At 39.4% G+C, this 26,890-nt stretch overlaps 1 protein-coding gene across 6 annotated transcripts; it reads left to right on the top strand.

The window, feature by feature from the left end:
- Window positions 1–516: 516 nt before the first annotated feature.
- On the top strand, window positions 517–21,031 carry ddx3xa (DEAD-box helicase 3 X-linked a). Of its 6 annotated transcripts, XM_062061693.1 has the most exons (20): window positions 517–856; window positions 1,429–1,480; window positions 4,964–5,011; window positions 6,412–6,471; window positions 10,887–10,994; window positions 11,308–11,431; window positions 11,505–11,609; window positions 11,694–11,793; window positions 14,986–15,121; window positions 15,196–15,293; window positions 15,380–15,478; window positions 15,555–15,715; window positions 15,797–15,941; window positions 16,018–16,162; window positions 16,392–16,442; window positions 17,131–17,312; window positions 17,391–17,508; window positions 17,601–17,757; window positions 17,842–17,969; window positions 18,104–21,031. In XM_062061693.1, the coding sequence occupies exons 1-20, from the start codon at window positions 812–814 to the stop codon at window positions 18,187–18,189; spliced, it is 2,148 nt and encodes a 715-aa protein (XP_061917677.1). In that variant the 5' UTR covers window positions 517–811; the 3' UTR covers window positions 18,190–21,031. The 6 variants fall into 6 exon arrangements, with proteins under 6 accessions (XP_061917677.1, XP_061917679.1, XP_061917683.1 ...); XM_062061695.1 differs by lacking the exon at window positions 6,412–6,471 and having other exon boundaries at window positions 518–856; XM_062061694.1 differs by lacking the exon at window positions 16,392–16,442 and having other exon boundaries at window positions 520–856.
- The last annotated feature ends 5,859 nt before the right edge of the window (window positions 21,032–26,890 follow it).

Here is a 26,890-nt window from a genome sequence, read left to right as displayed (position 1 = left end):
TACAAATAAGTGTTTGATGAGCATTCCTCGACTTTATCAGTATTTATTGCCACCTTTCCCAACTTCTTCGTCACGTGTTGCTGGCATCAAATTCCAAAGTTAATGATTATTTGCACAAAAAAAAAAGTTTCAGCTTGAACATCAAATATGTTGTCTTTGTAGCATATTCAACTGAATATGGGTTGAAAATGATTTGCTAATCATTGTATTCCGTTTGTATTTACATCTAGAAAAATTTCCCAACTCATATGGAAACGGGTTTTTGTAAAAGACTTTGAAACAAAAATATTTAAATTGAGCATGAAAAAAAAACATGAAAAAAAAAGAGTAACACTGCCTAAGTCATGGCCAACATTAAAGAAAAATGTATCCGAATGGGCGAAAAAATATTTATTTATCTAGAGTGGCTGCATGATTCATTTTTTTTATCGAATTACAAAACACTGCAGTTCCAGCGACGAGAACAAACGGGGAAATCTCGCGATAATTGTCTTTCTCTGCGGGCATAGAGGCGATATCTCGTGTTACCTGAGCACCCAGCGCCTCATTCCTCCACGGTCTACCCTGCCGGGAACAGCAGCTGCTTCTTCCGTGGAAACTTAAGTTTATACTTAACAAAAAAACAACAAAAAACTGTCGACGTTTTTTAATTTTTTTTAAGTGAACGGCTTTGTCTCATCCGGTCGACTCTTGTTCCAGTTTTTGTTCAGGCAACGAGGAAGTTAAAACAAGCGTAGCCCGGTCTAGCTGTGTAACAAAGAAAAAAAATATCCTTTCTCCTGAGAAAATAATCCCACACTACTCTCTCGTTATGAGTCATGTGGTCGTCGATAATCCACACGGTCTAGATCAGCAGGTAAGTCGCTTTTATTGTGTTGTTTCGTCTGGTTACGTTTACTTTATGTGTTAAAATGTCGTCAGTTGCGTGTGGCGTCGAGCCATATAGCTTAGCTGTGGCTAAAGCCAACATGGCGGATGGCAAAATGGAGGCTGTGAGAAGGTTGTGATGGCGGATGCATTCGTAACGACGCCCAATAACAGTGTAACCAACATAACCCAGCACTAACTTGTCGAATAACATTTTTAAATGAATATTCTCACACTGTCATAAGCTCGTCTAACCACTTTTTCGTCAATAAATAAATTGCCGTTCTTGTAGAACTGTTAGCATGTACCGGCCGGTGTAGCTGCTAAGCTAACTTTGGGCCTTCTCGTTCTGAAACGTGGCGCAGAAGTAAAAAAAAAAAAAAAAAAAAAGACTACAGCCTCAAACTCACAATCCTTGCGAAATGTTAACGTCTCCTGAAAAAAATCGTCGAAGGGATGTTAAATAAGGACGATGTCATCAGTTATTCGATTTCCGCCTCGTCTCAGATTGACAAGATTGGGAACGAAATGCAAATTTATTGACATATTTTTTCTTTCCAGCTCGCTGCCCTAGACTTGAACTCTGTTGAGGGACAAGGCGGAGGAACCGGCAGTAAGTATTTTATATTGTTTTTTTGCCCTAAAGAACATTTACTTTAAAGGGGTCATACAATTATTTTTCTTATACATTTTGAAACTTTTTCTTGTGGTTTACATAACGTGTAATGGTGGCTCTTTGGTCAAAATTGAGCAAAGATTATGTTTTACAGACCATCTTTAAACAGTCTCTTCAGGATGCAGCGCTTTATGAGTGGTCTTAGGCCCTGTTTACACTAAGTCGGATAAGGTTATCCAGGGTAAATCCCACCTATCCATATCCTTGTCCACACACACACAATTAAGACCCCCTCCGTCTGACGGCACAACGCGACCTAATACGCATACGTGGAAAATGCGCACGTCTCCAGTGTTGCTTTGTGTGCAAGTTCTTAAATTTAACTTATCTGAACAATATCCAGTGTTGTGGTATTTCAATCACCGTATTTTTCGGATTTTTAATCAGTTTTTTTCATAGTTTGGCCGGGGGTGCGACATATACTCCGGAGCGACTTACGTGTGAAATTATTGACACATTAGCGTAAAATATCAAATATTATTTAGCTCATTCACGTAAGAGACGAAGCAAATGTCAGCAATCGTCACACACACGTCAACCAATAAGAATTCGGCGGGGGCGGGTCATGGCAGAAGTGCATTGTGGGCCATGGGATGCTACATGCTACAATGTCCGTAGCTGTTAAAATGGATTATTTCAACATTGGCGGTAACTTATAAAAACTGAGAAGGGCTGAACAAAAATTGCACCGAAAAGGAAATCATATACTGCAGATTACAAGCTGGACGTAGTGAAATATGCAGCAGAAAACGGCGATCGAGCAGCAGCAGCAGAAAGAAAGGAAGCGGCGCATACCAGGAGTGACAACGAGGAAGATTTCATGGGATTTAGCGGTCAGGAGTGACAGATGGTTTGGTAAACGTATAGCATGTTCTATATGTTAGTTATTTGAATGACTCTTACCATATGTTACGTTAACATACCAGGCACGTTCTCAGTTGGTTATTTATGCGTCATAACGTACGCTTATTCAGCCTGTTGGTCACGATTCTTTATTTTAAATTGCCTTTCAAATGTCTTGGTGTTGGATTTGATCAAATACATTTCCCCCAAAAAATGCGACTTATATGTTTTTTTCCTTCTTTATTATGCATTTTCGGCAGGTGCGACTTGTACTCCGGTGCGACTTAAAATACGGTAACTGGAATCCAGTGTGCTGTGGGGTCCTATTGTAATGAATCACACCTGAGCCATCATAAATTAATCAAATCTTTATTAGACAGGTAAACAATGTGATAAAGAACATTTTACATCAATCAATCTAGGGATCTAGATATCTGGTTAGGACACTCTTTACTCTTTTGCCTTCACCTTCATTGTCCATTCGCTTTTTGTGACTTTATATACTCTGGACCTAGACGTTGAGTCTGACAAACATGGCGGACAATAACTGATAGTCTCCTTTGCCAGTCCAAAAGCATTCACTGTTTTTTGTAGTTTTCCCTCGACGGCCAGGTAATACAAAACACACGCTACCTTTTTTTTATCACATCCACGGGAGCCTGCATTCTCGTTGACTCTCCTTCGACAAATGGACAAAGTTTTTCGCTAAGTAGAATCACAGCTGACCTGGACATTGGAAAGTTCTCTTGCCGTCTGAGAAGTGTTGTATCCCAAATAGCTGCAATCGCTTTCTCTAAGGTATTCATGTGATTTCCATAAGCGTCCGTACAGACGGAAGGAGAAACACGGGCATGTTCGGATTACTCGCCTCCATATTTCCAGTGGTTAGCTCCGAGTTACAAAACCGCTTTATTATGAAGCTGGCTGTTGCGCGTTCTTTCTGACGTCACTTCCTGTGTGGGCACGGTCTTTCTGGCGTCGCTTTCTCTGTGAACTCTGTTTTTAAACGATCAATGAGTCCATACAAAGCTAAGATTCAAGAAATACACGGCACACTTAGCCATGTAAAAATTTGTCCGAGGGGGACCTTAAACGCTGGTTTGGTGTGGCTGACACAGGGCTTAGGCTAAATAATTATTTGTTTGAGGGGTTATCCGGCTTAGTGTAGACATGGCCTCACATTCACACACTAGGGCCAATTTAGTGTTGCCAATCAGCCTATCCCCAGGTGCATGTTTTAAACATTTGAAACTTTTTCTTGTGGTGTACATAACGTGTAATGGTGGCACTTTGGTGAAAATATTGCAAATATTATGTTTTACAGACCATCTTTAAACAGTCTTTTCAGGATGCTGCTCGCCTTTTAACTGGCACTAAAAAACATGAACATGAGCGCTACAATATGTCAGACCTTTTAATAATGTGAACCCCCGCAAGGTCTCTGAGGTCAGCTAATCAGTTTCTTCTTGTCGTCCCAAAAACCCATTTAAAATCCAGAGGTGATAGTGCATTTTCTGCTGTGGCTCCAAAACTTTGGAACAATATCCCTCTTGCTATTCGGACGGCTCCCTCTTTAATGACTTTTAAATCACGTCTTAAGACATATTTTTACTCTTTGGCTTTTAAACCAGCATGAGAGTTGTGTGATTTTAGTCTATTTAATTTTCTCTGATGTATTTACTTTTTATAGTTAAACGTTTTATATTACTGACTCTTCTAGTTTGTTTGTCTTAACTTCTGTGCAGCTCTTTGTGAATCTTCTATTTTTTTAAATGTGCTATATAAATAAAGTGGATTGGATTGGATCGGATCCAGCGTTTTATGAGTGGTCTTATTTACGTTCATGTGCTGCATCTTCTCCCTGTCAGCAATGATATAGTTTTTAGTGCTCTTATATGAAGTCTACTGACAGATATAAGTTTGAACTATACGCTATTTTGGATTAGACATGGCAACTGTGGACAATATATGCATGAGCCAGTCTACCCCAACAAAAGGATAGAGAAAAAGAAGGAACTTATTGACTACAGTTTGGACAAGAATGGAGGGCTAGCGTTAAGCACTTTGGGTAAAATGTTATATGTGGTTATTTCCGCACACGTCATAAATGGGAAACCTGTCTCAAATTGGGTAAATTCCAAGTGGCTCATTTTAGAGGAAGAATGAAGGAAAGCAAGATTGTTTTATAAATATCTCTGCATTGCATCAATGGTTTGATTTCAAGTTTTTGATACTAATGCAGATCCCAAATACACAAAAACCAGACCCAATAGGTAAGAAAAGCTGGTTTAGCATAATAGGTCCCCTTTAACTTACTAGCTGTGCAATAGCAAATATGTAAAGTATTTGGACATTGCAACTGAGCTAATGACTGGAGCAATTGTCTAAATACTCTTGGGCCTAATGGCATCTGTGCCGTACAAAATGTTTTTTGTAAAAATTCTTGCAAGCCTATAAGGGTGTAACATACTGTGGTCATCATTTCATTTGGTTTGTCAATTTACCAATTAAATAAAAACTCTAATATATCAAGCCTTATGTATTTTAATTTGCTGTATTTTCTCTTGCTTTTTCCAGGACGTTACATTCCACCTCACTTAAGAAACAAAGACGCTTCCAAAAATGGTGAGTTTAATATAGCTTCAAAAAAGTTTGAATCTCATCACAGCCTGGTGAAGGTATCCAAAATGGGGCGGCTCCTTGATTCTTGTTTTTAATGGGATTCTCATCGCAGCAACTTCAACTTTGTTGACACATGTGCATAGGGATGTAACGATAAACGATATTAATGATAACCGCGGTAAAACTTCCAACGAATATTAGTTTTAAATTAAATTGATTGGAAAAACCCCACTGGATAACCACACTTTTATATATTCATGGGCTGACAGTTGTCCGCTCGCTAGTTTAATTGGTAACATGAAAACAAGAGATATTTACGTCTTTCTTTGTTAAACTATATGCCCAAGTCCAAACTTATACAAACACATTGGTGTCTGAGCCTTTTGGCTCAGCTCTTTCTTCACCACAACAAATTGATACAGGGTCTGCATCACTGCAGATGCCACACCGATCCGCCTGTTGATCTAACCATCCACTCTTCCCTCACTCATAAACACTTGAACTCCTTCCGGCATTCTTCCCTTTTTTGAGCGAGAACCACGGACTCAGACTTTGAAGTGCTGATTTTCACTGCAGTCGCTCCACATTCATCTGCGAACCGATCCAGTGAGAGCTGGAGATCCTGGCCCGATGATGCCAGCAGGACCACATTATCTGCAAAAAGCAGAGACCTGATCCTGCAGCCACCAAACTGGATCCCCTGTCTGAGCAACTAAGATATTCAGTTGTGCAAATTGAACCTACAAGCTGTGCTCTCTCAGCACATAGTGAGCGTTCTACACTGAGAGGAATACAAGACGGAGATGTTAACGGTTTGTTCAAGGACTGCTGAACAGAGTAAGAAGCCACAACGTCCACCAGAAATATTTTATTTGTTACGCACTTTTCATTTAAATAAAGTGCTACAGTACAAATCAATATTTGAAACAAAAGCTTAGCCATTAAACAGATAAAGTAAAACACTATTGATGAAGCACATGAAACACAAAACCTACAAAATAGGGCATTTTCTAACAGCGAGTCTAATGGTTATTAAATAATTCACTTTCTGGAAAGATTTCAGTGTGTTTAAGGACTTTTTGAGCACATTCAACAATAACGTGATCATTATGGTCACCATAAGTATTATAAAATGTTCTTATCGTTGCATCCCTGCATGTACTTCTCAAATGCTTCTGGTCCTCAATTTGTACACATTGTTTTTGTTTTAGCACAACAATTCAAGCTGTTCCATTTCCCCGCTAACTACAGCCTCTTAAAGGCTTAAAAAGGCTGTGTTTGACGTGCCTGGCACACTGCTAGGTCACATCATGTTACACTTGACTACATATTTTGAAATCTTGTAATATCACGCCTGACAATATATCATTTTTTTTTCTTTCTACTGTGCTCTCATTTCACAGCAGGAAATGCTTATTCCGCTGGTAGACAGTGCGGTTATTCAGTGGCACCAGTAAATCTCTGTAAGTCCCTTCTGTCTGCTTTTGCTGAGGGCAAATCTGCATTTCCACATGCATGAAATAGCCATCGCAAAGTCAGTGTTAAGGGGTTGGGGAGAATCTTCTTCACTTGAATTTTAATGATGGCCTCAATTGATGTGCTATGCTGCTTGGGTGCTTTTGCAGGCAAACATTATGGCAGACACAATGGGTGCTTCTCAAACTTTTTCACTCTTGAAGTCTAGTACATGTTTTGTCAACAGTACCTTCAAGCCTTAATGTCACTTGCAATGTTCCCCAAGTTCCCCCAAAGCCGTCCCCACAGCCGTGGCAAGCAGAGAGCCATGAAAGGCAAAGAAATAACTCTGGTTCAGGATATGAAGACCCTGAGATTGGTAACTACTTAGTACCTAGTGTAGTCCTGCGCTCATATTGCACCAGCCGGTAACTACACAGAAGTCCCTTTTTATAGCCTGCTGCTACCCTACCTTTTGCTCAGGTTACCAAAGACTGGCCCCTGAAGAGCTTGCCATTTACCATGCCTACAACGGGGGCTGGAGAAGCACATGTGGTATATACCATTGGCTGCTACCTGCATGCCCTGTTGGCATTTCACGGTCTTGATTGTTGAACACTAGAGAACACTTAAGTGTCACATGTGGTTTAAACCAGAGACCCCTAACCACTGGGTCGTGGAAAACAACTCAAATTCAAAGGGAATGCATATTTTGGAAAGGGAGTTGTTTTATTTTTTAAATATACACTACATATTTTTTACTCTTGCCGCCACTGTACAGTTTAAGTTGGGCTCTTGCAATCACTGAAGACAGTTGTGTAAATGAAAATATTTTTTCTCAATGGATGCTGAGAACACCGTACTCAGGATAATGAGATAACCTGAATGTAAAAATGTCAGCAGCTACTTAAAAATAGTTTTGTTGCTTCCATGCTAAGTGTTTGTCATTTCATAAACCAGTACTTTCCACAATGGCATTAAAGGGCGTTGCTTTTACAGTCCAAAAGTAATAGTCAACTTCTAAACAATAAAACTCCATAACACTGCCTGTCACCCACACATCAAACAATCTCTACAGTTAACAAACATCAGACATGCACCAAACTTTTTATGCGTTATTATGCGTCTTTGTATTATACACAATTAGGGATGTAACGGTATAACGATAAACCGCGGTAACATTTTGGACGGTGAGTAATACCGTTTAAATGTGTGATTACCGAAAAAAAACATAATTAATGCATTTTAGGAAACACTGCTTACTTCCTGGAAATGGCGTCACAGCAGCGCTGGCGCATTCGCACATTCGTCGTTCGGCTTGAAATAACATGGTGGAACACAACTACATGGTCTTTGCTACGGAGATTGATACAGAGAATATTAAGTTAAACCAAGCGCAGGGCTTGGTTTAACTTAATTTTCTTTTGCTTCATTTCCGTGGTGTCTCGGCGTGCTTTTAAGAGCACACTGCTGTTTTTAGATGGCAACAGGTGTGGACAATATTGGAGACAGATGCATTTGTCTCACACAAAGTATACAGTGAAGGAGAAAACTATTTGATCCTTCATTTTCTGAATACAGCGTCCATCAGCTGAGACAAAGTTAATGATGTGAGGAAATATGCAGCAGTCGATGTGTTGGGAATGTTTCCACAACTTGTTAATACAATCTTTAGTTTATTTACTGTGATGCTCACTCGTCCTTTATTGAATTGCAAACTGTGTCAGTGTTCAAATAACATCAATACAAGCTATTATGTTTTGTTATCGAATTGAACGCAGGCTGGGAAGATTCTGTATTCGATGTGAGAGATATCACTCCTGTTTATTTTTTTTGGCCAACAAAACTATTAACACTATTTTTATCTATGGACGAAAAGTGCGGTTAGGTCTTATGGCCAACAGGTGCTGCCTTGCAAAATTCTTTACATTGTTTTTATTTATTTATCTCTATGGTCATACAGTGCTATCTATCCTGCAGAATTTTCGCGTTTATTTTATTTTTTATTTTTTTCTGCCATATTACTAGATTGTGTTGCTTTCATATGCACATTACATTTCTGCTTGAGGTCCATGAAACAGTGTTCTTATCTACATTGTTTCTTCTACAAAGGAAATAATTTTGAATTTATTTATTTTAAAAAAAATAAAACTTGGTTAAAATATTACAGTATAAGTAATTTCTAAAAAAAAATGTTGCGCACATTTAAAAATACTGCAATAACGTCATTTGGGTCACCACAACCGTGATAAGAAATTGTCATACCGTGACATCCCTATATACAATACATAATAAATGCACTGCATTAGATCACTCAAAAGTCCTTAGGGATTGGGACCACTGGCTTGAACCACAACAGCATTTCTCAACGCCTAATAAGCATGGTGACGGTACCTCCTTAACAACAATAATATTAATTATGCACTGCATCACTTGTTGCTGTTCTTACTAATCAATATTTGGACCAGTATTTAGTGTCTCCCTTAGGGTTCTTTTTGAGGGTCCGTAACATAGTTAGCAGTGGAATGCGATTGCTCCTTGCCAATTATATACGGTAACGTCACCTTTCATAGTTAGAAAATCAAAAACAATCCCCAAAGTTAAAACCCACGCTTGGGTGTACTTGGGTGAAATGGTTAATAAATGCGATTGCGTTGCCTTTGGCAATACAGAGAGCATACTATCAACCATGTAGAGACAGGTAACGCTCAGTCATGTAGATAAGGTCCTGTAGGTTGCTTAATTAAAGCACAAAGGATAGAGCTGTTGTAAAAGGCAGCTTTTCTACAGAACATGTCTGTGGAGAATCTGTTATCAGGTGCTAGATAGAACATTTAAATTTTAAATGGATTTGGCTTACCTCCAGATATGATGGGGGGGAAACGCAGTGCCCCAATTAATCCCGTTCCAATACTATGACTGCCATGTGTTACGGTAACCCAACATCTACTGGCAGCTGCGCAGACGTATCTGTAAAGCTGGTGGTGGTATATTAAAGTTTAAAGAAGGATCTCAGAAACATGTAAACATTGGCTGTATTTGGAATGATAAAAATGTATTGGTGTGAACAAATACCCTTACAATCACTAAAATTCCTTACTCGTGCCCAGAACTTGCTAAAGTTGTGTAAAATATTTTATGAGAAAGGGCCCTATTTGCATTTTCTACAGTTGTACATATAAAACACCATAGTTACTTTCAGATAATTGAAATATTTCCCCCTCCATTAATTTAACTTGGTTGTTGACTTGGTAGAGTTAAGATTTTAAGGTGAACCAACTTTGGCAAGTTGGTTTCTTAGCGAATTCTCTCTCTAAAGGAAAGATCAGATAACCAAAAGGCTCATTGGTAATGCAGTGTTTGTTTGCAGTGCACACAAAATAATTGCAGTCAGCAGAATCTGCAAAGTGTAGACATTCGGTCACCAGATTTGTCTGCTTGGTAAATGTTCACAGCTACACTTGGTGCCAACTTGGAAATCGTGTGTTTATTTTCCATAAAAAAAACGCCCAGCAAAGATTTTAAGTAGTTGGCAATTTTAAAGTATTTATTACTTGGTAGTCAAATTGCTCTGTCAAGAACCAAGTGAACTTTTGTTTTTTAATAATTGGCTAACTGACAGGTTTTTGGCAGCTAACAAGAGAGTTTGCATTTGCCTCCAGTGTGTGTGTGTCTTGGACTGTTTTGATGTGGAATAATTTTGCACTGTTCTGAGCCAAAACCTGACACTGTTGCTGTTTGGCACCTCATAACGTTCGAGATTTGAACTAGTAGAGATTGTAACGATAGGTAATTTATTAAATAATGCAACGTTTTACCTGGAAAACTTCAGAATTGACAACATTATTTGGCTATAAAATCTGTCCAAATCTACATTTTAAGGTTGTTAAAGGAATTAGGTTGGAGTTAATGGTTTGGTAGTCCAGTCATCTGTATTCAATTAGATCATTAGACTGTGTTGCACTCCCTACTTGTGTGCACTGGACTGTGCATGTTAACGCGTGATGTGACTGGCACAAAGCATTTGTTACCACGTGTGAGCCGTGGATAACACACAAAGAATCTGGAACTTCAAATGGCGAGTATTCAACAAAGATGTTTGAGCATTGAATTGTTACATTTTGGTGGCTGGATTTCATATTGTGTAATTGCAAATATTACAAAATATAGAGCAGAAGCAGACGGTATATTTACATTTTTCTTTTTCTGCCTTTTTTCCCCTTTGCCCATCTCGAGAATGTGCTTGCCTGTTTCTCCTAAAACACTGAGCTATTTCAATTCTAGTAATTGTGCCAGCTTGCAGGCTAGCGTTCATTTTGAAGTGAGACGCCAGCATACCATCTGAGTCTTCAACTTGAAATTGAGAACTGATTGGATCAGAAAATATCTGCACAGGGCTGATCCTGGCTTTTTCTCTGTCAAGATGCACCTGGATGGGATGGTGGCCGCAGCAACGGATTTGTGAACGGGTACCACGACAACCGCACAAACGGGGGCTTTGGAGGGCGCGGACCCCCACGTCATGATAGAGGTGGGCGCGGCGGCTTCCGTGGTAACTGGGGCGGAGGCTCCTTTTAATCAGCCATTTCAGAATGCAGGTGGGCTAATCCTGTCTTGCTGTAAGAAAGAAAAGAAAAAGTCTCACTGTAAAGCAGTTTATTGAGACTAGGTATAATCCAGTCAGCTCTGCCTACCGCTTCCTTGCTTAAACAGTATCACTGTTTAAACGTTTGATCAGAACTCATGGAGCAGTTTGGAGGGAAATGTCAGGTTTCCCATTTTTTGGCAGTAATTTGATGCTAGGAAACAGTTTTTGTGCTGATGGACACACCCTGCCCTTCTAGGGTTTGGTGGTGACGGAAACTGGGGCGGACAGCAGAGAGACGCAGCTTACAACAGCTTTGGAGGACGCAACGACCGGTCAAAGTCTACCTTCTTTAATGATCGCGGAGCAGGCTCAAGAGGAAGGTAAGTCTCGTATTGTGATGCTCGTATCTAAGCTTGTAAGACCCCAACCATTAAAAGTATTACATATACACAGGTACGAGCGTGGGGGCTATTCTGGCGGAGGAAGCAGCCGCTGGGCGGAGGAATCCAGAGATGAAGATTGGTCCAAGCCGACCGCTCCCAATGAGCGTGTAGAACAGTAAGCCCAGTAACCTGATTTGAAACACTCTGTTTTACTGAAGTCCATGCTAACTTGAAGCTATGCTCCTCATCTTTTTTATAGGGAGCTTTTCTCTGGGGGCAACACTGGGATTAATTTTGAGAAGTACGATGATATTCCCGTGGAGGCCACTGGAAGCAACTGCCCTCCCCACATTGATAGTGTAAGTACAGTAGTGTTGCGCAATATAGACAATATAAGATAAAAATTATATCCATTTGGCCGCCGATAGTTCTTAATAATGTAATTTTGACAGCAAACGAGCGGTGTGAAGCATTTTTTACATGTTACATTATCACTGGAGGACTAGGAAGAGCTAAACATGCTACACTATGCACCAGCGTATGACGATATGCTAACCGAAAGCTAGAGCCCTTTAACATAAACAAAGGTGGGCAGATCGATACAAATATTGATTGGAACGATGCAGCGTATAGCCTTATTTTGTTGATATTACACAATATTTTTTGTCATCAAAAATATTTTGTTGTGGTTTACAAACTCAAGAAATAAGTCCCTGGACACAGGAGGCCTTTAGGGGCAAAAAACATTTATTTTTATTTTGATACTTTATTGATATTTTTACACTGCCATCCTGTGTTTGTCTGGAGCAGTCATCAAAAAGGAACCTTTTAGTATCAGCATTGATATGACCAATACTCTACCTATAACGACTTGGTTTTGGATCGATACCCACATTGTTTGTGTATCGCCCAAAACTAATTTAACAAAACAATACTCCCCCAATGACTACTTGGTTTTGGATCAATACCCACATTTTTTGTGTATCGCCCGAAACTAATTTAACAAAACAATACTCCCCCTATGACTACTTGGTTTTGGATCGAAATTTAGGGCTGGGCGATATGGCCTTTTATTATCTCGATATTTTTAGGCCATGTCACGATACACAATATATATCTCGATATTTTGCCTTAGCCTTGAATGAACACTTGATGCATATAATCACAGCAGTATGATGATTCTATGTGTCTACATTAAAACATTCTGGTTCATACTGCATTGATATATGCTCATTTTAAACTTTCATGCAGAGAGGGAAATCACAACTAAGTCAATTTACGAAAACTGTATTTATTAAACAGTTAAGCAGTGGCACAAACGTTCATGTAAATTCCAAAACAAAATTGCAAGATTGTCAGACATTTTAAAAAGAGCTATTAGTGCACTTTTGTGCATGATGTCACTAAGATGACATAAAAACGCTAAATTAAAGTGCACTTTTTGTACAGAACAATAGTTTAAAACAAATAAAGTGCACGATGCATGATGTCACACAAGATATTTCAATAACTGTCAAATAAAAGTGAGCTGCATAAAAGGAAATCCAATAGTCTATGTCCTTCACTATGTGGTAGGTTACTGCGGACGTATATCTCCTTCTGTTGACTATTTTTTTCATACGGTGTTAATGTGGAAATGGTTGCTTTGGTATTTTGTGGGTGTGGCACCGAACGGAGACTTTGACAGGCAGAGTTTCAAGCACTCTTCATTCTCTAGCGGGTGACTTTTCAAATGGTGCTACACATTAGCAGTGCTGCTAATTTTTGTAGCAACGCTTTTGCCGCATACTTGTAAAACATCTTCCCGCTTGAAGCCAAACCACCGCCAGACGATGGACTCCCTGCTGTTTTTCTTGGGAATTAATTCTTCCTTCATTTGTTACCACACCGCTAGCATCACAGCTAACTTTACCATGTCGCTACCCGTCTGCTCCGTGAGAGCGTATGACGTTGCGACAGTATGTGACGTATGTAAGAAGGTGCGCTTGTTTTGTCTCTGTGAGAAGCAGATACAAGAAAGAGTGAGAAAAGCCTGTAGTGTAATGCCCGCAGCTAAAAGTAACTGCTTGAGGACGTATATTCGAATATCACGATAGTCATTTTCTTTATCGCACAGAGACAAACACGCGATATATCGAGTATATTCGATATATTGCCCAGCCCTAATCGAAACCCACATTTGTAGTATTGCCCGAAACTATTGAAAGAACAGAAGGATAGGTGCTTACTACATCTGAACAGAAGTTTAGATAGAAACATGTTAAAAAAAAGTAAGCTGATATTAACAAGTAGATTAATAGTTTTGAGAAATGATGCGATATGTTACCACTAGGCATGGGTGGTATATACATTTTATCAATAGATTCAAGTTTTTTATTGCAGACTATTTTAAAGAAAAAATATTGTTGTTCTCTTGCTCCAGCAGGTTTTTTGCTCCACAGGAGCTTTTGTAGCTTCTTGTCCCGTTACTTCCTTAGTGTCACGAGGAAAACATATCTTATGCTAATGAGAGCGAGACATTTGTTCCAAAGAAAAGAAAAGTGTTGTCAGTACTTTGGTTTTGCGGTAACAGGCATGGAACAAAAGACTGCCACACGGCAAAGTTGATTTAAAACAGACCGCAGCACAACAAACTTATTCCAGCACCTAAAACCGAAGCCTCCAGCAGAGTGTGGGAAATGCTACTCTTTACGAGGCAAACAAGACCGCAACAAACAAAGAACTAATAAGCAGCTTACTATGGTGGAATTTACCCAAGGTATGTATGTATGTATTATGACAAAGAAGCACAATGCACAGAACGATCCCTAAAGCAGTCGATCCACACATCACCAAGATGTGTAGATGAAAAAGCCTCCGTTTATCCACATACTGAAACAAACTATAGTCCTCAATGTTTTTCTTGATTATTTGGAGAAAATATACATTTTTATTTACAGAAGTATTTTATTCTAGACAGAAGTTTTAAGTTTGCACTTTATAAATTGCAATGTTGGAGACTTATTTATTTGCATGCAACTACGTTAATCAATACAGAAGTATTGCTTCCCATAGGAAACTCCTAATTTAGTTCTTTAAAAATGATTCCATAAAAGTACAATTTATATCTGGTACAAAAATAACACTCAAATTATAATTTTGCTAAGAGTAAGATACAGTGTACGCGGTGTCATTTCAATCCATCTCTTGATTAAATAAACAAAAAACTTGTTTTCATTCATCTGTCATTTATATTCAATGGTTTCTTTAAAAATAGGGGGGAAATTGAAAAAATGTAGATGTAATTTTTTGGACATGGCATGGCGCCTAGGCCTGGTTACCACACACGACGGCATCCAAATTAGGAGCTTTTTTAACCTGTTTTGAAATATTGTATTATCTACATACTTTACCAAATAATGTGTCATTATCGCCCGGGGACTACAATATATATTACCATATAGATTTTAGGCCATATTACCCATCCCTAGTGTGCAGGCATTGGTGAATCTTGTCGCATGTTAGCGAATCTTGAGACAAAAATGTCTGACCGTGATTCCAATATTGTACAGTTCAGTGATGTGGACATGGGTGAGATCGTCATGGGCAACATTCTCCTGAGTCGCTACACGTGTCCCACTCCGGTCCAGAAGCACGCCATTCCCATTATCAAGTCCAAGAGAGACCTGATGGCCTGTGCCCAGACTGGTAAGTTCTAACAAGCTTCACATTACTTTTACAGGTGGAGTGGGGCTTTTTGACATTTTGTGGTGTTATTTCAGGATCTGGAAAAACTGCTGCCTTCTTGTTGCCTGTGCTAAGTCAGATCTACTCTGATGGGCCTGGAGATGCTATGCAGGCTGCCAAGAACAATGGACAGGTAGAAAACCTTGCAGTTTAACGGTTTCACCTTTTTTAGCATTTCGATTGGTTATTAACTCTCTGATACATTTGTAAACCTGACAGGATAATGGAAGATACGGCCGCCGTAAGCAGTACCCACTCTCCCTCGTCCTGGCTCCCACCAGAGAGCTGGCCCTGCAGATTTACGAAGAGGCCAGAAAGGTGGGCAGGTTTATTTAATCACATTTAATGCAGTAATTACTGTGGCTTTAATCATGTTTTTCTTGTCCCACTCCAGTTTGCCTACCGCTCACGCGTACGCCCCTGTGTTGTGTATGGCGGCGCCGACATCGGCCAGCAGATCAGGGAATTAGAGAAAGGCTGTCACCTGCTAGTCGCTACTCCTGGCCGCCTGGTGGACATGATGGAGAGGGGAAAGATCGGTCTGGACTACTGCAAGTCAGTATTTACACAAATGCCTGCATGAACTTAAAATTAGTGTTTAGATGTTTTTAAATTTGAAGTTGTGTCCGTATGAAGCTACTTGGTGCTGGACGAGGCTGACCGCATGTTGGACATGGGTTTCGAGCCACAGATCAGACGCATCGTGGAGCAAGACACAATGCCCCCGAAAGGCATTCGTCAGACAATGATGTTCAGTGCCACCTTCCCCAAGGAGATCCAGGTCTGCTTTAATAACCAAGAACATGGTACATACTGCAGTTAATAAGCGTCCTTACCGCTAGACTTCTTGTGTGTAGATCCTTGCTCGCGATTTTTTGGAGGACTACATTTTCTTGGCTGTTGGTCGTGTTGGTTCAACCTCAGAGAACATCACACAGAAGGTGGTCTGGGTGGAGGAGGTTGACAAGAGATCTTTCCTCCTGGACTTGCTCAATGCCACTGGTAAGAAAAAAACTTTTTATTTTTGGGGAAACCATTGTCCTTTTAGAGTCCCCATGCCAAGCTAAAACTGCCATAGCTAAACTTTGTTTAAAACGCGTTTTGAAATGAGATGGGTCAGTAGGATTCCTTCTATGTTTAGTTTGCACGTCCCATGTGATCTGCATAAAGCTGTGAACGTTGTGTACCGCACAGGCTCACATTTTCTGGCCTGGTTTGGTTTTTATCTTAGTTATTCCCAATGAGGCTCAGGAAAATGGGACAGAGCCCCCAGAAACACCAGGTAAGTACAAACGTACCAAAGCTTTTTGCGCCGAACCCACCAGCTAAAAGAAACATCACATCCCACAGCTCATTCACCTTTTTATCCCTTTTGCTCTCCAGCCGACATGCTGCTCAGTTTTTATTTGGCCAACAGGGACTTTGAGCTGTTAAAAAATGGCTGTCTTTTGATGTGCTCAGTTTTTCTTCTGCCTTAACAACTCAATCAGTCATTAAGACTGACATGGTCCCGGTCATTAAATGTGCTCACACTTGAGGAATGGAGAAGGCCGAGCTTTGGATTGTGTTTTTCCTCTGGTTTGAGCCGATACTGGCACAGTGGAGGTTGGCTGCAAATAATGTGATTTTTGGAATGCTGTCCCCTTACCCATCACCCTCCAGCCATTGTACTATCTTTAAGCTTTTTCCCTGATAGCCATTAATGCCAACCATATCCATACTACATTGTGACCAAATAGCCAACTTAAATATAATTTAGAGTGCAGTGGTAGTCAAGTTAATGGTTGTCAGTAGATGAAAAGCTTATGCAACCCCTTTATCATTTCTAATTTGTCATTTTGTTTTTCATCATGAGAGCTAGTTACTTAACCTCCTACACATGTGACCTATCCCTATAGAACCGCACCATGTGCAGTATGTAGACATTTCATTTTGGTCCCTTTCTGTGTGGTACTTATCTCCTTTTGCAGGCAAAGACTCGTTGACTCTAGTCTTTGTGGAAACCAAGAAAGGCGCCGACGCTTTGGAGGACTTCCTCTATCGTGAGGGCTATGAGTGCACAAGCATCCATGGTGACCGATCCCAGAGAGACCGAGAGGAAGCTCTGCATCAGTTCCGCTCTGGACGCCGCCCCATCCTGGTGGCTACGGCTGTAAGGCTAGGGGATGCTCCCCTTACTTCTAATATTTTACTGTAACTTGAGTGCTAAATGGTAGTCTTTGTTCACCAGGTGGCTGCTAGAGGTCTGGACATATCCAACGTGAAGCATGTCATAAACTTTGATTTGCCTAGCGACATTGAAGAATACGTTCACCGTATTGGCCGTACGGGACGTGTGGGAAACCTCGGTATAGTTATTTTAATTGTTTGTATTTTTTTTTAAAGAACATGGTTTTGATTTGGATTGCCCTAACTATGCCATTGACATGCCTGTGCACAGGTCTGGCCACGTCGTTCTTTAACGACAAAAACAGCAACATAACCAAAGACTTGCTGGACATCTTGGTGGAGGCAAAGCAGGAGGTCCCCTCCTGGCTTGAGAGCCTCGCGTATGAGCACCAGCACAAGAGTAGCAGCCGTGGTGGCCGCTCCAAGAGGTAACATTTGTACATTCACAGATCTGACACCAGCACAATGCCAACAATACTGAGAAAGACACGTCCCTATTATATAACTTTTAGGTTCTCTGGTGGTTTTGGAGCTCGGGACTACCGACAGACACCAGGAGGGGCTGGAGGCTTCGGCAGCAACCGAACAGGCCGAAACCCTGGCGGTCATGGAGGGAACCGTGGCTTTGGTGGTGGTGGAGGTAGGTCACGGTCTTTAACTTCCGGTTACTTTTATTATTGTATGCAGGTCAGTTTAAAAACATTTATGATCACTATGTTGTTCTCATTGTATTTATAAATAAAAGTGGCTAACTAAAATCATATTCCTCCACAGGTGGATTTGGAGGCAACTTCTACAGCAACGATGGCTACGGAGGAAACTACAGCCACTCAGGAAGTGTGGACTGGTGGGGTAACTAGTCGCCAAAAGGAGTAGGTTGCCATGCCAACCCAATGGGAAACCACATGTTAACTTAAAAGCCAGACCATAACAACCCTCCCTGTGTAGCTTCACTGACACACAGTACATTTAGCAACACTGGTTCTTTGCCAGATGCTTCTCTCAAAAAAAACCCAAAACACGAGTGCAGCGTGGCGCTAAGGGAAAGTCACCAGCACGCGCATGTGTGCACGGCACCAGAGAGAGCAGAGACATCCTCCACTGCACCTCAGAGTGAGCATGGATGCCGACATGCACTGTCCGATAGCAACCTCGGACTGTTATTGTTAGAAGTCTTTTTGTGGATACGAAAATCCCTAAAATGCAAACTCCAGAGGCTCACTTGTATGTTAATGTACTCTGCCTTTTTCAATTGAACTAAAGTCTCAATTTTCATTTCATTAGATGGACAAAATAATGGCCAAGAGCTCTGATTTAGTTTAACTGTTAGGTTTGGTGGCAAATATTAAAGGTTAGGCAGAAGAAAAAAAGCTTGTAATCGATCAAACCTTGGCAAACACTGGGATGATGTGGCTCGTGAGAGTCATGATTCCATTTGAACCTCAAAATTTCTAGCAAACAGCTGACGGGCCCACTGTGCCGCTCTGAACGATCTGTATTTTAAACCAAGTTACGTTTTGTTTTCTTTCTGCTCACTCTATCCTGGACTGCCTCCATCTTCTTCTTTTTTTTCTTTCTTTTTTTTTCTTAAATGAAGGCAGTGGTTGTTTCTGCAACAACCATTCTTCCTTACGGCTCAGTGCCAGCAATCACTGAGGTTAAAACCAGAATAATCTGTGCTGGAACTTGTTACTCCACCACTTTTTGTTTTTCCCTTATTCAATTGACTTGACAGTGTTACGGCAGCTAGCATGTTACCAAGCGCTAGCTCCAGAAAAGTGGGCGTGTTCTTTTTCCTTTTCTCCATTTGTACTTGACATTTACGGTGCAGGTATGAGCAACAATTAGAAAATAACAACAATTTTCTCTTTTAGTTAAGGTTTTTTTTTTTTTTTTGAGTATGCATTTCAAAAAACAAAATGCCTGCCAATCTTGATGGTTCGAAGGTGGGCTGCATAAGGACCACGGCATCGGGAGGGCATTGCGTGGCGTCGAGCCGAACCCACCGCGGCGGTCCGCAACGGTATTCCACGCGTGCAAGTGTTCATGTTTTTTGGTCAAGGTGAAAGGACAGGGTGAACTTGAGTCGCAGGCTTAACTTAATCAACAGTTTTCTCTTTTTTTTCAAGCTGCGTTTATAGGCGTGGAGGGACGAACAAGGATTACTTGAGGTTTATCATTCAATGATAGGTGGGAGGGGGTGGGGCTCAGTGGAACACGGGTAGTAGGCGCCTGGGCACAGTTGTCAGTGGCGCAAACTACTGAATTGGGCGAGGGGGGTGTGTCATTTCTCTCCGTCAGGTCAACATGTGGCCTGGTCAAGCCAGATAAATGCTTGATTTCTCATCAGGGGTGTTGTGCCTTGAAACCTTTTTTTTTTTTTTTAAGAAAAGAGATGCACTGATCATGTTGAGAACCTGAGGTGGTAGAATGGTGCTACTTGATTCTAGGGCGCTAAGAACCTTGTATGTTGTGCCCATCGAGTTTTACTAAAGTTCTTTTATTGCACATCCAGAGTTTTATATAGCATGTCTGGCATATGTGTCCTTAAGCTTCCAAATATTGTGTATGTGTGTGTTTGTGAGGAGATTGGAGGGGTTGAGAGAGTTAAAAAACAAAACAAAAAAAACGCAGCTTGTTTACAAAAGGGGAAGGTTTCTCAACGTTAAAACCAGGATTTTTTTGGGACCAGAGGGATTTAGCAGTCGGGAGGGGGGAATTTAGCCATTTGCACAGATTTCTAGATTCTACTTTTTGCTGCTAGTTTTTGTGTAATTTATTAAGCATTTTTGACAAATATTTATTTTTGTAAGCCTCAAAGTGATTCTTTGAAAGTCAGAAAACTTGACCAAAAGACAGTAAAACAAAAAAAAAAAACACTGGCACTTGAATGTTGAATGTCACCCTGTATGCGTGAAATTTGTATATTTCGGGGTAGTGTGAGCTTTTTAATGTTAACGATACATCGGACTTAATAAGTACTTGAAGATGATAATATCCACAGCTGTTTTCAGGGCCTCTGCGGGGCTGGTCATCTGATTTCAATCTTCTAATTGGTCTGCAGAAATTTGCAAATGGAATTGAACAAAAAAAACCTGCCAAGGTTTGAAATCTAGCTGTCAAAAGAGCAAACACATTTCCTAAGCGTCGCGCAGAAGTGTTCCGATTTTTTTTTTTTTTCTCCTATTGTGTGCATAATTGTTACTACTCTGATTTTGGTCTGATTCCTTTTCTCCAGTGAATCTGTCTGGCACATGGCAATCCTAAAAGAAACAAACATGTGGTTTATTGTCATTGTTGATCTTGCATATTCTTACAACTCTGGACTTCTCACAGTGGCTTTTAGGCGAAGCGCGCCGAGCCATTGTAGAACACCGGAGCTCTTTAGACGTAGACTTTTTTTTTTGTTTTTGCTTTCTTGTGTTAGCTTCCTGGCTAATGCGCAGCGTTGGGGATTTACTCATCTGCTCAGTTGTATGATTTTACCAGAATTAAAATGTTTGAATGCAAAAAAAAAAAGTTATCTGGACACAAAAGTTCAGCATGTTTCCTGAATACTTGTTTACCGTAGTGAGAGTAAGAGAGATGCCTGTAGCAAAGCCACTCTAAAAAGCAGGTGGTAATTAGTCTAATTCGCGTCGATTGATTGGATGGGCTTCATTTCCTTTGAAGAAATTACATAAAGATTTAATTTCTAATTGCTTCTGTCTCTGCGGTCTTATTTCACATTGGTGCCAGACAATGATTTCCCTCTTAATTTGGTCACACAAGTTAGACTAAAAATATTGTGCAATGGTTTGTTTATACCAGGGGTCGGCAACCCAAAATGTTGAAAGAGCCATATTGGAGCAAAAATACAAAAACACATTTGTCTGGAGCCGCAACAAATTAAAAGCCATATTACATACAGATAGTGTGTCATGAGATATATATTGAATTAAGATGACTTAAAGGAAACTAAATGAGCTCAAATATAGCTGCAGATGAGGCATAATGATGCAATATGTACATATAGCTAGACTAAGTAGCATGTTAGCATCGATTAGCTTGCAAGTCATGCAGTGACCAAATATGTCTGATTAGCACTCCACACAAGTTGAGTTGAGTTGAGTTTGAGTTTATTTCGAACATGCAAGCATACAACATGATACATCACAATTTCCAGTCAATAACATCAACAAAACTCACCTTTGTGCATTCACGCACAATGTTAAAAGTTTGGTGGACAAAATGAGACAGAAAAAGAAGTGGCATAAAACACGTCCTAGAAAGTCGGAGAAAGTTCTACATGTAAACAAACTAAGGTGAGTTCAAGGACGGCCAAAATTAGTAGGACAAAACAGCGCTCGCCAAATACTCGAATCAGTGAAGCATGTTTAATACAAACAGTGTGATTTATAACAATTAGGGAGGTTTATGTCATGTTTGTCCTCCTACAGAAACCATATTAAAACAAAAAATATATTTTTTCCCCTCATCTTTTTTCATTTTTCATACATTTTTTAAAAAGCTTCAGAGAGCCACTAGGGCGGCGCTAAAGAGCCGCGGGTTGCCGACCCCTGGTTTATACCAACAATTAGATTTACAATGTGAAACCGATACATACTTGCCAACCCTCCTGAATTTTCCGGGAGACTCCCAGATTTCAGTGCCTCTCCCGGGACAAACTTTCTCCCGATTTCCAGCCGGACTTAAGGCACGCCCCCTCCAGGTCCGTGCGCACCTGAGTGAGGACAGCCTGTCGTCACGTCCGCTTGGCCGACCAAAAAGTAACCACAGAACACTGGTTACGTTTTGGTCGGCCAACGGTTTACGCTGTATTGCGCACCCTTACGGCAAGTGTGGGAGTCTGTTCGGAAGTATGAAGTAAAGAGACGTAACTTCGTCACCTCGCCTGGTTGACTCCAACCCAGAATATTCCACTGCCCATACCTACGCTCCTTCAAAGGCTGTGCTACTGGCTGCAAAGCATTGCACTTTCAAATACAACAATGAGTAGAGAGTGTTGTGTGTATATGAAAATAAAACCACTGAAATTCAAGAATTTCTTATATATATATATATAAGAAATACTTGAATTTCAGTTAATTCTAGCTTTAAATATACTCCTCGCTCTTAACCCCGACCCCGCCCCCCAAATCTCCTGAATTTGGAGGTCTCAAGGTTGGCAAGTATGAACTGATATGACATAGGCTCATATCATGAAACTCAATATATAGCAAGACTTCTTTGGATATAATTTTCATGATTATGGTTTACAGCTTATGACAACCTTGAATTGAAAACTTTCTCCAAAAACTAAACCATGATTGTCATAACAAACTTTGGCATATCTCACTTTATGTAATGAGATTTACATCACATTAGTTTCACATTTAAAGTTGAAATAAATGGACTTTTCCAATACATTTTTAGTTTTCAAGTTTTACCTGTATCCCATCAAGCTGACCTATTTGCCTTTCCATGTTGAACCTGTTGCGTTTTAGGCGGCAAATCCACTTTGCTTTCACACTGACCTAATTTTGAAAGTTTTAGCGGGAGGGGGAGGTTGTCACATGGTCCTTTCATAATGCTCTCATAACTCCATTAAATGTGTCATACGGACACACAGTCAGTCACAGCCAGACCAAGCTGTAGCCTCGACGTATGAAGAAACACCAGGAGTGGTGCTGTCACTTTAAGAAACTGACTTTTAAGTAGGCAAATTCGCTGAGCTGAAAAAACATGAGTAGCATGCTGCATTTGCCACCGCTATCATCGATCTTCTAAATCAGGGGTCACCAACCTTTTTGAAAGCAAGAGCTACTTCTTGGGTACTGATTAATACGAAGGGCTACCAGTTTGATACACACTTAAATAAATTGCCAGAAATAACCAATTTGCTCTATTTACCTTTAACTCTGTTATTATTAATAATTAATGATATTTACACTTAATTGAACGGTTTTAAAGAGGAGAAAACACACAAAAAATGACTATTAAATTTTGAAACATAGTTTATCTTCAATTTCGACTCTTTAAAATTCAACTGAAAAAAAGAAGACAAAAACTAGCTAATTTGAATCTTTTTGAAAAAATTAAAAAAATAATTTATGGAACATCATTAGTAATTTTTCCTGATTAAGATTAATTTTAGAATTTTGATGACATGTTTTAAATAGGTTAAAATCCAATCTACACTTTGTTAGAATATATAACAAATTGGACCAAGCGATGAGGTGGCAACTTGTCCAGGATATACACCACCTTCCGCCCGATTGTAGTTGAGATAGGCTCCAGCGCCCCCACGACCCCAAAGGGAATAAGCGGTAGAAAATGGATGGATGGATGGACCAAGCTATATTTCTAACAGACAAATCATTATTTCTTCTAGATTTTCCAGAATAAATTTTTTTAAAAGAAATTCGAAAGACTTTGAAATAAGATTTAAATTTGACTCTACAGATTTTCTAGATTTGCCAGAATTTTTTGGAATTTTAATCATAATAAGTTTGAAATATTTCACAAATATTCTTTGTCGAAAAAACAGAAGCTAAAATGAAGAATTAAATTAAAATGTATTTATTATTTTTTACAATGAAAGAAATAAATTTACTTGAACATTAATTTAAATTGTCGGGAAAGAAGAGGAAGGAATTTAAAAGGTAAAAAGGTATATGTGTTTAAAAATCCTAAAATCATTTTTAATGTTGTATTTTTTCTCTAAAATAGTCTTTCTGAAAGTTGTAAGAAGCAAAGTAAAAAAATGAATGAATTTATTTGAACAAGTGAAGACCAAGTCTTTAAAATATTTTCTTGGATTTTCAAATTCTATTTGAGTTTTGTCTCTCTTAGAATTAAAAAATGTCGAGCAAAGTGAGACCAGCTTGCTAGTAAATAAATAAAATTTAAAAAATAGAGGCAGCTCACTGGTAAGTGCTGCTATTTGAGCTATTTTTAGAACAGGCCAGCGGGCTACTCATCTGGTCCTTACGGGCTACCTGGTGCCCGCGGGCACCGCGTTGGTGACCCCTGCTCTAAATGGAGCTGACAAAAGTTTTTAAATGTTTTTACTTTTAAAGCGCCCAATATGGTAAATGCTTTTTTTCTGGTTATTTGGCTCATTGACCCAAGTTGCTGGTTTCATATTCCTTTCTACATAGCTTTTTGTTAGAAAAATACATTTGATATTTTATTTGCTGGCCAAATGTACCTGCGTAGTCATCCAAATGGATCATTTAATTTGCATCTTATAGTGGATGGATTATCTTGACAAGACATACTAACCAATTAAGGCCGATTTGTCAACAATTTTAGAGCTAAATAAGCCTTTTTATATACATGGAAAATGGAGATCTGGAGAAGTTCAGCTCAAGAAAGAATGGAGTAAAAAGTGTTTGTGTTGTGTACCGTATTTTTCGGATTATAAGTCGCAGTTTTTTTCATAGTTTGGCCGGGGGTGTGACTTATACTCAGGAGCGACTTATGTGTGAAATTATTAACACATTAGCGTAAAATATCAAATAATATTATTTATCTCATTCACGTAAGAGACTAGACGTATAAGATTTCATGGGATTTAGCGATTAGGAGTGACAGATTGTTTGGTAAACGTATAGCATGTTCTATATGTTATAGTTATTTGAATGACTCTTACCATAATATGTTACGTTAACATACCAGGCACCTTCTCAGTTGGTTATTTATGCCTCATATAACTTATTCAGCCTGTTGTTCACTATTCTTTAGACATTTTAAATTGCCTTTCAAATGTCTATTCTTGCTGTTGGCTTTTATCAAATACATTTCCCCCAAAAATGCGACTTATACTCCAGTGCGACGTATGTTTTTTTCCTTCTTTATTATGCATTTTCGGCAGGTGCGACTTATACTCCGGAGCGACTTATACTCCGAAAAATACGGTATATTGGTTTATCCTTGTTTAAATTGTCTTGAATATTGTAAATCATTTTACCTCAACTTTTTTTTTATTGTAAAGCGGACTTTAGCAGCGTTATAAGAGAAAAATGCACTGAAAGTCAAAGGTTTTAGTATTGTAATATGACAGTCGTTGCAAAAAACTACTTTGCAGGAATAGTCCAAATACTTATGTTATGGAAAAGGTATATCTTATGAGAAACAGTCAAATAATTCTTTGCCGAGTTGAGGAGGATTTATGTTACAAGTAAAGTAAAAAGGACGTACTTTATGCCAAAAGCAACACCACAAAAGTCTGTATTAGAAGAATAAAGTAATGGTACAAGAAAGTCAATGACAGCAAAGTCACTTTTACGAAGAATATTTTGTACGAAAATAATTGCAATGTTGTGTACAAGAATAGTCAAATTACTCAAAAAAGTGTTTTTTACTAAAAACATTTAAAAAATTTAATCACATATCATAAAAAAACTCTGTTTTGGGCAAGAATAGCCATGTAGGAAAAATATCAGGAAGGAAAAACTTATGTAACCAAACACTTTGTACAAGAATAGCTATATTATAGAAAAAAACAGAACATAGAAATGAAGTAATCTTATAGAAGAGTCTATTATGATTTTTTTGTCAATGCTTAAGATTTTGTAATTTCTGACAAAAGGTGCCATACAAAAATATTCATGGAAATTAGTGGAAAAAATGCTTGATTTTATGAGAATTTATTAGAAGTCAACAAGGTCTGTACTTAGAAAAATGTAGCAATGTTTAATTACGGCTCTACGCTGTAGTAATATTACAACACCAGTGAAGTTGGCACGTTGTGTAAATGGTAAATAAAAACAGAATACAATGATTTGCAAATCCTTTTCCTCTTATATTCACTTTAATAGACTGCAAACACAAGATACTTAACGTTTGAACTGGTAAACTTAATTTTTTGCAAATATTAGCTCATTTAGAATTTGATGCCTGCAACATGTTTCAAAAAAGCTGGCACAAGTGGCAAAAAAGACTGAGAAAGTTGAGGAATGCTCATCAGACACTTACTTGGAACATCCCACAGGTGAACAGGCTAATTGGGAACAGGTGGGTGCCATGATTGGGTATAAGAGCAGCTTCCACGAAATGCTCAGTCATTCACAAACAAGGATGGGGCGAGGGTCACTACTTTGTCAACAAATGTGTGAGCAAATTGTCCAACAGTTTAAGAACAACATTTCTCAACCAGCTATTGCAAGGAATTTAGGGATTTCACCATCTACGCTCCGTAATATCATCAAAGGGTTCAGAGAATCTGGAGAAATCACTGCATGTAAGCGGCAATACCCGTGACCTTGGATCCCTCAGGCTGTACTGCATCAACAAGCGACATCAGTGTGTAAAGGATATCACCACATGGGCTAAGGAAAACTTCAGAAACCCACTGTCAGTAACTACAGTTCCTCGCTACATCTGTAAGTGCAAGTTGAAACTATGCAAATCGAAAGCCATTTATCAACAACACCCAGAAATGCTGCCGGCTTCACTGGGCCTGAGCTCATCTAAGATGGACTGATACAAAGTGGAAAAGTGTGCTGTGGCCTGTCGAGTCCACATTTCAAATTGTTTTTGGAAACTGGATGTCGTGTCCTCCGGACCAAAGAGGAA

This window comes from Entelurus aequoreus, linkage group LG10 (genome assembly GCF_033978785.1).
Source record: "Entelurus aequoreus isolate RoL-2023_Sb linkage group LG10, RoL_Eaeq_v1.1, whole genome shotgun sequence".
In the NCBI taxonomy this organism is placed as follows: domain Eukaryota; kingdom Metazoa; phylum Chordata; class Actinopteri; order Syngnathiformes; family Syngnathidae; genus Entelurus; species Entelurus aequoreus.
Note: the sequence above shows the minus strand (reverse complement) of the source record. Positions and strands in the feature narration are given on the sequence as shown.

Excerpts from the sequence above, each read along its gene's own strand:
- ddx3xa (XM_062061693.1), top strand. The coding sequence starts at position 812 with ATGAGTCATGTGGTCGTCGATAATCCACACGGTCTAGATCAGCAG. Across the intron at positions 11,610-11,693 it reads CCCAATGAGCGTGTAGAACA|GGAGCTTTTCTCTGGGGGCA; the intron begins GTAAGCCCAGTA and ends TCTTTTTTATAG. Across the intron at positions 15,294-15,379 it reads CTGCCAAGAACAATGGACAG|GATAATGGAAGATACGGCCG; the intron begins GTAGAAAACCTT and ends TAAACCTGACAG.